The sequence below is a fragment of the Oncorhynchus tshawytscha genome, linkage group LG22 (assembly GCF_018296145.1).
Source record: "Oncorhynchus tshawytscha isolate Ot180627B linkage group LG22, Otsh_v2.0, whole genome shotgun sequence".
Lineage (NCBI taxonomy): Eukaryota > Metazoa > Chordata > Actinopteri > Salmoniformes > Salmonidae > Oncorhynchus > Oncorhynchus tshawytscha.
In genome coordinates, this window is record NC_056450.1 from 6,469,534 (window position 1) to 6,482,997 (window position 13,464).

The following is a 13,464-nucleotide window of genomic DNA, read 5'->3' on the forward strand; positions in this document are numbered from 1 at the left end:
GCCAGTCTGCATGGAACAGCCAGAGCTGCCAGTCTGCATGGAGCAGCCGGAGCTGCCAGTCTGCAAGGAGCTGCCAGTCTGCAAGGAGCTGCCAGTCTGCAAGGAGCTGCCAGTCTGCATGGAGCAGCCAGAGCTGCCAGTCTGCAAGGAGCCGCCAGTCTGCATGGAGCAGCCAGAGCCGCCAGTCTGCATGGATCCGCCAGTCAGCCAGACTCTTCCAGATCCGCCAGTCAGCCAGACTCTTCCAGATCCGCCAGTCAGCCAGACTCTTCCAGGTCAGCCAGACTCTTCCAGATCCGCCAGTCAGCCAGTCTCTTCCAGATCCGCCAGTCAGCCAGTCTCTTCCAGATCCGCCAGTCAGCCAGTCTCTTCCAGATCCGCCAGTCAGCCAGTCTCTTCCAGATCCGCCAGACTCTTCCAGATCCGCCAGTCAGCCAGTCTCTTCCAGATCCGCCAGTCTCTTCCAGATCCGCCAGTCAGCCAGTCTCTTCCAGATCCGCCAGTCTCTTCCAGATCCGCCAGTCAGCCAGTCTCTTCCAGATCCGCCAGTCTCTTCCAGATCCGCCAGTCAGCCAGACTCTTCCAGATCCGCCAGTCAGCCAGACTCTTCCAGATCCGCCAGTCTGCCAGACTCTTCCAGATCCGCCAGTCTGCCAGACTCTTCCAGATCCGCCAGTCAGCCAGGATCTGCCACAGCCTTCCTCCTCTCCTGTGCTGCCGGAGTCTGAAGAGCCCCTCTGTCCCGAGCTGCCCCTCTGTCCCGAGCTGCCCCTCTGTCCCGTGTTATTAAGTAGGGTTGCCGTGGCTAGGCGGTCACGGAAGTGGACAAGGTGGGGGACTAAGACTACGGTGAAGTGGGGGCCACGTCCAGCACCAGAGCCGCCACCGCAGACAGATGCCCACCCAGACCCTCCCCTATAGGTTCAGGTTTTGCGGCCGGAGTCCGCACCTTGGGGGGGGGGTTAATTTCTATGTTTTGGTTGGTCAGGGTGTGAGTTGAGTGGGCATTCTATGTTTACATGTCTAGTTTGTCTATTTCTATGTCTGGCCTGATATGGTTCTCAATCAGAGGCAGGTGTTAGTCATTGTCTCTGATTAGGAACCATATTTAGGTAGCCTGGGTTTCACTGTGTGTTTGTGGGTGATTGTTCCTGTCTCTGTGTTTGCACCAGATAGGGCTGTTTCGGTTTTCACATTTCATTATTTTGTAGTTTCTTCATGTATAGCTTTTTCCTTCATTAAAATATCATGAATCCTCATCACGCTGCATTTTGGTCCGACTGTCCTCCACCTCAAGAGAATCGTTACGATATACTTTTTTTTTCTCCCACTGTCATGACACACTCCAGAATAGATGTATTCTTGGTATCTAATTTCATGTTTAATAATGTTATTGATTGCAAGATTGGGCCCATCTCCCTCACAGATCATGCTATAGTGGAGTTAAATGTTGCTATAAACTCTGAAAATGTAAGGAAGGGTAGATTTAGACTCCACACCATTGCAAGATTAGATATTTAGCCAATCACTAGCACATGCTCTTAGATCCTTTTTTGAGATCAACGTAGGCTCACCTGAAAGGGTTTCCACAGTATGGGAAACCTCTAAATCATATTAGAGGGAAATTAATAGCATATGCGTCCAAAAAGATGAGGTAAGGGGCTGAAGCAGTAAAAAGATTAGAAACAGAAATGTGTATTGGAAAGGGATTTGGCAATACATTGCACAGATAGCACGTTTCAAACTGCCTGCAAACTGAAATGTCAGTTGCACAAAATGTATAACAAAAAGAGAGAATATGCACTGTTTAGGCTTTAGAACCAGTTTTTATGAGGAAGGTGAGAAGACAGGCCGGCTACTAGCAAGACAACTAAAAATGCAGAACACTTCTAACGTAATCCCAGTATTTAAGAAGGGCAATAAGATGGTGACCTCATCCAAAAAGAGAAACAATGTTTCAATGTTTTCTGAATATTTATATACAGTACAGTCCTGTTCAGCGAGCCCCATAGATATGGATATTTTTCTATCTGGTATAGAATTACCTAGATTATCAGATAGCAAAGTAGAGGACCTAGACTGTACTATAAAAGAACAGGAAGTTAGAGCCACCATTTTATTTTTGAAAGCAGGGAAGTCACCTGGTCTGGATGGCATTCTTAATGTGGATTGTAAAGATTCTTACTAAGACCCTTGCAATACGCTTAGAGAAGGCACTACCTAAAATCATACATAGTGACCAAGTAGGATTTATTATGAACAGGTAGGCTCTTACACCTCATGTGGTTAAACCACTCAAATATAGTTCCTACCGTTGCTGTCTCGTTAGCTGCTGAGAAGGCATTTGATAGGGTAGAGTGGGCTTTTCTCCTAAGAACCCTAGGAAAATGTGTTTTTGGTCCTGACTTTTGTAAAGGGATAAGGGTCCTTTATTTCAATCCTAAAGCAACAGTTCTTACAAATGAAATGATGTGTCCTTTTTTAAAAGTCTTTCTAGAGGCACAAGGTTGGGTTGCTTCGTTCCCCTCTCCTGTTTACCATAGTTATAGAGCCTCTTGCGACAATGATAAGTACAGATACAGAAATTGGGGGTGTCCATGGAGGAGGAAAAAAACACAAGCTGCTTATGTATGCAGACGATATTCTACTGCTGGTCTCTGATCCTCTTCAGTCTGTTCCACAGTTACTTACTTGTATTGAATCATATTCTAGTTTGTCAAGCTACAAAATTAATTGGGATAAGTCGAAAGCAATGTCAATTAATGCCATATGTTACTCTGGAAATGTTACCCCATTTAGCGTCAAATGGGTTCCTACTGGGATGAAGGATTTGGGTTCTAAATTCAAATTTGGAGGAAGTGATGGGACTAAATTTTGAGCCACTGCTAGTCAAGATTAAGATCAATATAGAAAAATGGGAAGAGAGAACTTTCTTTATGGGGAAAGATCAACGTGATTAAAATGGTTGTGGTCCCAGAATTTAATTATATCTCTGCAATGTTACCTATGAATATTCCAGACAGTTTTTTTTAACTATATGACATAATAACTAAACAAATACTTTTTTTGTGGGACATAGTGTGCTTCTCCATTTTGTGCCCAATTGTACCTTTAATACAACTACAGTAGTAGGTGTATGTGTGTTAGTATCTTTAGGTGTGAATATGTGGGCTAATCTGTGTTTCATGTGGGGGAAAGGCAGAGAAGGGAGGCAAAAAAAAGGAATGTGGGAGCAAATGCGGTTAGAGACCACTGTCCCAGGGCCCTATTAACTCAAAATCAGCTCCTGCGTTTCAAGGAGAAGAGCAGCATTTCAAAGGGTTGGGGCTGATTGTGCAGCCAATCATGCCCTTGATTGGCCTAAGAGCCAAAGCAGGACTCAATCACGGGCTAGGAATGTGCTGGAAGGAGTCTGGCACTGCAGCAGAAAAGGTTTTTAGCCATAGCAGCACCACAGTGATGTCTATGAATTCAATTATACAATGGCTGGGTCTAATCCTGGATGCTGATTGGTTAGAACCGTGTTCCAGCCAGTGTCTATTCCACATCTTACCATCGGCTAAGACTATGACGGCGAAATACCTATTTACTCTTCCATCTCCCTGCGCAATCCACTGTCTCATCAGACCAGCCAGGCAATCATTACTGTAAACTGTAAAAACGCATCTAGACATGATATCCTCATTCTTTAAGACTAGCATTTGTTTGTCACTAGCATTTGGTTTTCAACAGCAGATATTTGTGTCAACTTTGCTGTCTGTACTGTATCTCCGATATTTGCAACATTGTTTCAATATTGAAATTCGAACTCCAGTGTCCTATAGTAACAGTGGTGAACGATGGCTATTGGACCTAGTGGGAGAAACAAAATCTTCCAACACGTTGTACCAACAACAACAAATATTACAGAAACATTGCATCACTTAATGCGTCCAACTGAATCTAACAGGCCTGAGGTTGAGCCACGCTTTGGTCTGCCACTAACAAATAAAATAAAATCAAACTTTATTTGTCACATGCGCCAAATTCAACAAGTGTAGATCTTACCGTGAAATGCTTACTTACAAGCCCTTAACCAACAGTGCAGTTCAAGAAGAGTTAAACAAATATTTAACAAATAAACTAAAGTAAAAAATAATAAAAAGTAACACAATAAAATAACAATAACGAGGCTATAATAATTTTTGTGGGACAGGAAAAAACCCAGGATTAATATGAAGAAGGTGTGCTCACTTGTGATGTAGGAGGATTGGCTTTACCAGATGTTAAATTGAACAATTTACCATTTGAAATGGCTAAATTGGCAAAGCATTGGGGTAAAGGGCATGCTGGCTTGTATTTGATAATAATAGAATGGGAACTAAGTTATCCTTTCACCCCTGTTGATATTCAGTCACATAGTCTTACAGTGGAGAGGTCAGTTGAAACTACCAAACCCAATTGTCTTACACTTGTATTGAGGTGTGGAGAACAGTACACAACATGTACACAACATTTGGGGCGGCAGGGTAGCGTAGTGGTTAGAGCGTTGGGCTAGTTCAAACCCCCATTTGAAGGTACAAATCTGAAGGTACAAATCTGTCGTTCTGCCCCTGAACTGGCAGTTAACCCACTGTTCCTAGGCTGTCATTGAAAATAAGAATTTGTTCTTAACTGACTTGCCTAGTTAAATAAAGGTCAAATAAAATATGTGGAATTTCACATCTGAACAACGATGTAGCACAATCGTAGGCTACGGATAGGAAAGATGTCTGTGTGCTGCTCAATATGCCTCAGCTAGCCCTTTTGTTCCACCTCCCGCACATGGGGTGACCTCACCTGGTTTAAATGGTGTCTCTAGAGATTAAACCTCTCTCATCGTCACTCAATGCCTAAGTTTACCTCCACTGTACTCACATCCTACCATACCCTTGTTTGTACATTATGCCATGAATATATTCTTCCGCACCCAGAAACCTGCTCCTTTTACTCTCTTTTCCGAATGCACTAGACGACCAGTTCTTATAGCCTTTAGCCGTACCCTTATCCTACTCCTCCTCTGTTCCTCTGGCGATGTAGATGTTAATCCAGGCCCTGCAGAGCCTAGCTCTACTCCCATTCCCCAGGCGCTCTCATTTGTTGACTTCTGTAACCGTAAAAGCCTTGGTTTCATGCATGTTAACATTAAAAAGCATCCTCCCTAAGTTCTTTTTTTTTTACTGCTTTAGCACACTCTGCCAACCCAGATGTCCTAGCCGTGTCTGAATCCTGGTTTAGGAAGGCCACCAAAAATCCCGAAATTTCCATCCCTAACTATAAAATTTTCCGCCAAGATAGATGTCAATGGCGTGCGTACTGGGAGCGGAGTCAGGAGAGCAGAGAGTTGTGAACAGGCGCACACTTTATTTAGACAGGAGAAACCAACAGATGGACACCACTGCGTCGAAACCTCCAGCCAATGCAAAATTGCAAACGCGCAAACAGTCACAACAATATTGTATAAACACAATAACATACCTCGTGAATTAAAACACGGAATAAACACATACCAGTAAAGCGCATCAACATAGACACGTAAACACAAAACAATCTCACACAAAGACATGAGGGGGAACGGTGGATTAAAGACAAGAAACAGGGAACAAGACAACAAATGGATAAATGAAAAATGGAGTGGCGATTTCTAGAAAGCCGGTGACGTCGACCACCGAACGCCGCCCGAACAAGGAGAGGGGCCGACTTCGGCGGAAGTCGTGACAATAGATTTGCCAAAGGGGGCAGAGTTGAAATCTACTGCAGAGATAGCCTGCAGAGTTCTGTCATACTATCCAGGTCTGTGCCCAAACAATTCGAGCTTCTACTTTGAAAAATCCCCCTCAGCCCCCAGCTGTGCCCTGGACACCATATGTGAATTGATTGCCCACCATCTATCTTCAGAATTCGTAATGTTAGGTGACTTAAACTGGGACATGCTTAACACCCCGGCCGTCCTACAATCTAAGCCCTCAATCTCACACAAATGATCAATGAACCTACCAGGTACAACCCCAAATCCGTAAACACGGGCACCCTCATAGATATCATCCTGACCAACCTGCACTCTAAATACACCTCTGCTGTCTTCAACCAAGATCTCAGTGATCACTGCCTCATTGCCTGCATCAGTAATGGGTCTGCGGTCAAACGACCAACCCTCAACACTGTCAAATGCTCCCTAAAACACTTCAGCGAGCAGGCCTTTCTAATTGACCTGGCCCGGGTATCCTGGAAGGATATTGACCTCATTCCGTCAGTAGAGGATGCCTGGTTATTCTTTAAAAGTGCTTTCCTCACCATCTTAAATAAGCATGCCCCATTCAAAAAAATGTAGAACCAGGAAGAGATATAGCCCTTGGTTCACTCCAGACCTGACAGCCCTTGACTAGCACAAAAACATCCTGTGGCGTACTGCATTAGCATCGAATAGCCCCCGCAATATGCAACTTTTCAGGGAAGTTGGGACAGTAAAAGCTAGCTTTTTCAAACAGAAATGTGCATCCTGTAGCACAGACTCCAAAAAGTTCTGGAACACTGTTAAGTCCATGAAGAATAAGAGCACCTTCTCCCAGCTGCCCACTGCAATAAGGCTAGGAAACACTGTCACCACCGATAAATCCACTATAATTGAGAATTTCAATAAGCATTTTTCTAGGGCTGGCCATGCTTTCCAGCTGGCTACCCCTACCCCGGTCAACAGCTCTGCTCGCCTCACAGCAACTTGCCCAAGCCTCCCCCATTTCTCCTTCATGCAAATCCAGATAGCTGATGTTCTGAAAGAGCTACAAAATCTGGACCCCTACAAATCAGCTGGGCTAGATAATCTGGACCCTCTCTTTCTAAAATTACCTGCCGCAATTGTTGCAACCCCTATTATAACCTGTTCAACCTCTCTTTTGTATCGTCTGAGATCCCCAAAGATTGGAAAGCTGCCACGGTCATCCCCCTTTTCATAGGGGGAGACACTATAGACCCAAACTGTTACAGACCTATATCTATCCTACCCTGCCTTTCTAAGGTCTTTGAAAGCCAAGTTAACAAACAGATCACCGACCATTTTGAATCCCACTGTACCTTCTCCGCTATGCAATCTGGTCATGGGTGCACCTCAGCCATGCTCAAGGTCCTAAACCATATTATAACCGCCATCGATAAAAGACAATACTGTGCAGCTGTATTCATCGACCTGGCCAAGGCTTTCGACTCTGTCAATCACCACATTCTTATCAGCAGACTCAACAGCCTTGGTTTCTCACATGCCTGGTTCACCAAATACTTCTCAGACAGAGTTCAGTGTGTTAAATCGGAGGGGCCTGTTGTTCGGACCTCTGGCAGACTCTATGAGGGTGCCACAGGGTTCAATTCTCAGGTAGACTCTTTTATTTGTATACATCAATGATGTCACTCTTGCTGCTGGTGATTTTCTGATCCACCTCTACGCAGACGACACCATTTTGTATACTTCTGGCTCTTCTTTGGACACCGTGTTAACTAACCTCCAGACGAGCTTCAATGTCTACAACTCTACTTCCGTGGCCTCCAACTGCTCTTAAATGCAAGTAAAACTAAATGCATGCTCTTCAACCGATCGCTGCCCGCACCTGCCCGCCCATCTAGCATCACTACTCTGGACGGTTCTGACTTAGAATACGTGGACAACTACAAATACCTAGGTGTCTGGTTAGACTGTAAACTCTCCTTCCAGACTCACATTAAGCATCTCCAATCCAAAATTAAATTAAGAATCGGCTTCCTATTTCGCAACAAAGCATCCTTCACTCATGCTGCCAAACATACCCTCGTAAAACTGACTATTCTACCGATTCTCAACTTCAGCAATGTCATTTAAAAAATTGCCTCCAACACTCTACTCAGCAAATTGGATGCAGTCTATCACAGTGCCATCCGTTTTGTCACCAAAGCCCCATATACTTCCCACCACTGCGACCTGTATGCTCTCGTTGGCTGGCCCTCGCTTCATATTCGTCGCCAAACCCACTGGCTCCAGGTCATCTATAAGTCTTTGCTAGGTAAATTCCCACCTTATCTCAGCTCACTGGTCACCATAGCAGCACCCACCCATAGCACGTGCTCCAGCAGGCATAGTTCACTGGTCACCCCCAAAGCCAATTCCTCCTTTCTCCACTGAAGCTGGAGACTCATATCTCCCTCACTAACTTTAAGCATCAGCTGTCAGAGCAGCTTACAGATAATTGCATCTGTACATAACCCACCTGTAAATATCCCATCCAACTACCTCAACCCCATATTGTTTTGTTTTTTTCTCCTTTGCACCCCAGTATCTCTACTTGCACATTCATCTTCTGCACATCTATCACTCCAGTGTTTAATTGCTAAATTGTAATTACTTACCCACTACGGCCTATTTATTGCCTTACCTCCCTAATCTTACCTCATTTGCACACACTGTATATAGACATTTATATCGTGTTATTGACTGTACATTTGTTTATTCCATATGTAACTCTGTGATGTTGTTTGTGTTTCACTTCTTTGCTTTATCTTGGCCAGGTCGCAGTTGTAAATGAGAACTTGTTCTCATCTGGCCTACCTGGTTAAATAAAGATTAAATAAAATAAAATAAAAAAACTAGAAACTATGGCTAATGAAGGGAATTCATACAATAGGCAGTGGTGGAAAAAGTTCTCAAATATCATACTTGAGTAAAAGTAAAGATACCTTAAATAGAAAATGTTCTATACACTGCCAAGATACCTTTCTAGCTAATAGACTATGTTAAAGTTTACACTTCCTCTTCCAATGAACTTTGGGAAGGTCAAAATGGGAAGGTCAAAATAATGAAACTGTCTACCAAATTTCCATTATCATTCACCTGATGGTAAGACGAGATGTCAAATGTTTTGGCGCGAACATATGTTGGAGCTCCCTGGGTCACAATTTTGCCTGGGTGGGGGACCCCGGGCAAGAAAAGTTTTAAAAAAACCTGCCTTAGGGTTAGACTACAGTAATATGTTGATTATGTGCTACAGTGAGAAGCTATCCAAAAGTTATCTGTTGATGTTCCTCTCTAGGACATTGCTACCATGCAGCTGTGTGCCAACAAGCTGGACAAGAAGGACTTTTTTGGGAAGTCTGACCCCTTCCTGGTCTTCTACCGAAGTAACGAAGATGGAACGTGAGTGTACCTGCCGAGGGAACATCCAATGTCTAGTTCCATCTGTGTTTTCGATGTTCTACCACAGTTTGTCATGTACTTGGACTGACTATCTAGCTCTCAGTATCCCATGTTCTTGGGATTCTCTCAATGCTTGTGATATTTCCTAGTTTCACATGTACGTACGTTGTGAGTTCCTCTCTGTAACTTTCTCTACTACTCTGTTCCAGGTTCACTATCTGTCATAAGACGGAGGTGGTTAAGAACACCCTGAACCCTGTTTGGCAGCCCTTCACCATTGCAGTGAGGGCCCTGTGTAACGGGGACTATGACAGGTTAGAGAAAGACACTGTCTGGGGGGAGCCAATGGGGAACCTCTACAGCAGGGTTTCCCAAACTCTGTCCTGGGGCATTCAGAATAATGCCAGCAGTCGGCCGTGGTGTCCCAGGGGCCAGCACTGGTGTTATTGGAATTGACTCAGAGGATTTTACACTATATCTCACATCGATCAATGTCAATGATGCTGACAGAGTCTCTGTGAGTCAGTGTGTACTGTTGACAGGATATTAGCCTACGTCTCTTGGACATGTATCAGCATGACACTTTTTCCTTAGAGTAAGTAGGTCTGTGGTGGTTGTGTCTAAGGTCATGTTGAACAAATTAAATACATTTCTTGAATTGTTTTTTCGCTTCCCTACTAGAACGGTTAAAGTGGATGTCTATGACTGGGACAGAGATGGAAGGTACTTTTTTGTGCTCTTTTTGATGAACACATGAATGTGTGTAAGGCTTTGTGAATATGTGTCAGACCTTCAGCTATTCTTCCCTTCAGCCATGATTTCATCGGTGAGTTCACCACAAGTTACAGAGATTTCTCGCGTGGACAAAACCAGTTTAATGTCTATGAGGTGAGCCACAAATGTTTGTGTATTTTCAGAAGCATATACACTGAGTATACCAAACATTAGGAACACCTTCCCAATATTGAGTTGCACCCCCCTTTTACCCTTAAAACAGCCTCAATTCGTCGGGGCATGGACTCTCGAAGGTGTCGAAAGCGTTCCACAGGGATGCTGGCTGATGTTGATTCCAATGCTTCCCAAAGTTGTGTCAAGTTGGATGGATGTCCTTTGGTTGGTAGACCATTCTTGATACACACAGGAAACTGTTGAGAGTACCCCGTTCAAGGCACTTAATTACAGTATTTTGTCACGCTCTGAATGGCACACATGCACAATTGTCTCAAAGATTAAAATCCTTCTTTAACCTCTCCTCAACTTTATCTATACCGATTGAAGTGGATTTAACAAGTGACATCAATAAGGGATCATAGTTTCACCTGGATTCACCTAGTCAGTCTATCTCATGTTTTGTATACTCAGTGTACATACACTACCTTTCAAAAGTTTGAGGTCACTTAGAAATGTCCTTGTTTTTGAAGGAAAATTACTTTTTTGTCCATTAAAATAACATAAAATTTAGCAGAAATACAGTGTAGGCATTGTTAATGTTGTAAATGACTATTGTAGCTGGAAACAGCAGATTTTTTATGGAATATCTACATAGGCGTACTGAGGCCCATTATCAGCAACCACCACCGTTCCAATTTCATGTTTTCAATTTTCATTACTATTACCAGGCATATCCTTTCAGTTGTCAAGTTTGTTTTACCTTGAATAGATATGCACATCCACATTATGCACAATATTTAGCACAAGCATCTTCAGTTCATATTGCTTTAATAATTTGCTGTAATCGTTTTCTTATCCATTCATTTATTTTCCACAAACCAGGTTTTAAATGCAAAAAAGAAGGGCAAGAAAAAGAAATACATCAACTCTGGCACGGTAAGTACCTTCCTCATATCTGCCTGTCAGCTTCACCATTGTATTGATTTATAGGGGTAATTATTGTTATCATACTATCCTCCTTCTCCCCATCCCCCCACCCTCACTACGATCATCAGGTAACACTGCTGTCCTTCAAAGTGGAGTCAGAGTATACGTTTGTGGATTTCATCCGAGGCGGGTGAGTTGAATGTTAATTAGCCCAGTGTTAATTCGGCCCATCGTTATGTGGATAAACAGCTTGAGAACCCCCCAGATTAAAGGTCTTGGACATGGAGCAGTGTGAATGTGATGCAAATAACTCCATCTAACCAGTTAGTCAATTTGGCCCATAGGACCAGGGTCAGAGTAATAGAACTACTCAATAAACTATTGATCAAAGTCCTGGTTGAAGAGGTTTGGTCCTCTCAGACGCCAGTATTCTAATTTGGATCAAGTTGATCTATTTTATGTCCTTCCCACCAGGACACAACTCAACTTCACAGTAGCCATCGACTTCACTGCTTCTAATGGTAAGTCTGGAGCTTAGGGCTGTCATAGGCCATATCAAAAATACATTTATGCACATATTATATAACACAGTGGAATAGGTCACGACAGGAATCAGCAGTGAGTGGACATTCATTTATATTCATTTCAGTTGTGTCTCTATGTGTGTTTGTCTGTGCTCTCTGACAGGTAATCCGTCTCAGCCCACTTCTCTCCACTACATGAACCCGTACCAGATGAATGCCTACGCCATGGCACTCAAAGCTGTGGGGGAGATCATCCAGGACTACGACAGTGACAAGCTTTTCCCAGCCTATGGATTCGGAGCCAAGCTGCCCCCCGACGGAAAGATCTCCCACGCCTTCCCTCTGGTAAGACACACACACACACAAACACTGCTACTAGACACACTCTGATAGATCCAAATCCAGAAGTGCATACACATATTTTGTATCAGATTGGAGTAAGAAACCTCCAGCTATATTTCAGATTCTTTCTCATGGTGTGCTTCTCTATTTTGTGCCCATTTGTACCTTTAATACAACTAAAGTTGTAGGTGTATGTGTGTTAGTATCTTTAGGTGTGAATATGTGGGTTAATCTGTGTTTCATATGGGGGAAAGGCAGAGAAGGGAGGCAAAAAAAAGGGGGAGTGGGAGCAAATGCGGTTAGAGACCACTGTCCCAGGGCCCTATTAACTCAAAATCAGCTCCTGCGTTTCAAGGAGAAGAGCAGCATTTTAAAGGGTTGGGGCTGATTGTGCAGCCAATCATGCCCTTGATTGGCCTAAGAGCCAAAGCAGGACTCAATCACAGGATAGGAATGTGCTGAAAGGAGTCTGGCATTGTGGCAGAAGAGGCCTTTAGCCATAGCAGAACCACAGTGAAGTCTATGAATTCAATTATACAATGGCTGGGTCTAATCCTGGATGCTGATTGGTTAAAACCATGTTCCAGCCAGTGTCTATTCTACCTCTTACCATCGGCTAAGGCTATGATGGTGAAATACCTATTTACTCTTCCATCTCACTGCGCAATCCACTGTCTCATCAGACCAGCAGTGGTGAACGATGGCTATTGGACCTAGTGGGAGAAACAAAATCTTCCAACACGTTGTAAATCAAATCAAATCAAATCAAATTTTATTTGTCACATACACATGGTTAGCAGATGTTAATGCGAGTGTAGCAAAATGCTTGTGCTTCTAGTTCCGATAATGCAGTAATAACGAACAAGTAATCTAACTAACAATTCCAAAAAACTACTGTCTTATACACAGTGTAAGGGGATAAAGAATATGTACATAAGGATATATGAATGAGTGATGGTACAGAGCAGCATAGGCAAGATGCAGTAGATGGTATCGAGTACAGTATATACATATGAGATGAGTATGTAAACAAAGTGGCATAGTTAAAGTGGCTAGTGATAGATGTATTACATAAGGATGCAGTCGATGATATAGAGTACAGTATATACGTATGCATATGAGATGAATAATGTAGGGTAAGTAACATTATATAAGGTAGCATTGTTTAAAGTGGCTAGTGATATATTTCCATCATTTCCCATCAATTCCCATTATTAAAGTGGCTGGAGTTGAGTCAGTGTCATTGACAGTGTGTTGGCAGCAGCCACTCAATGTTAGTGGTGGCTGTTTAACAGTCTGATGGCCTTGAGATAGAAGCTGTTTTTCAGCCTCTCGGTCCCAGCTTTGATGCACCTGTACTGACCTCGCCTTCTGGATGACAGCGGGGTGAACAGGCAGTGGCTCGGGTGGTTGATGTCCTTGATGATCTTTATGGCCTTCCTGTAGCATCGGGTGGTGTAGGTGTCCTGGAGGGCAGGTAGTTTGCCCCCGGTGATGCGTTGTGCAGACCTCACTACCCTCTGGAGAGCCTTACGGTTGAGGGCGGTGCAGTTGCCATACCAGGCGGTGATACAGCCCGCCAGGATGCTCTCGATTGTGCATCTGTAG

The 13,464-nt window shown here is 43.6% G+C and overlaps 1 protein-coding gene across 1 annotated transcript in view; it reads left to right on the plus strand.

The window, feature by feature from the left end:
• The window catches only part of LOC112221635 (copine-9-like), a 111,666-nt gene that overhangs the window by 77,037 nt on the left and 21,165 nt on the right, over positions 1-13,464 (plus strand). The window contains exons 9-16 of the mRNA XM_042303613.1: positions 9,069-9,172; positions 9,382-9,486; positions 9,854-9,895; positions 9,985-10,060; positions 10,946-10,999; positions 11,119-11,180; positions 11,465-11,511; positions 11,678-11,859. Coding sequence (XP_042159547.1) covers positions 9,069-9,172; positions 9,382-9,486; positions 9,854-9,895; positions 9,985-10,060; positions 10,946-10,999; positions 11,119-11,180; positions 11,465-11,511; positions 11,678-11,859 — 672 coding nt within the window. The remainder of the gene's footprint in view (positions 1-9,068; positions 9,173-9,381; positions 9,487-9,853; positions 9,896-9,984; positions 10,061-10,945; positions 11,000-11,118; positions 11,181-11,464; positions 11,512-11,677; positions 11,860-13,464) is intronic.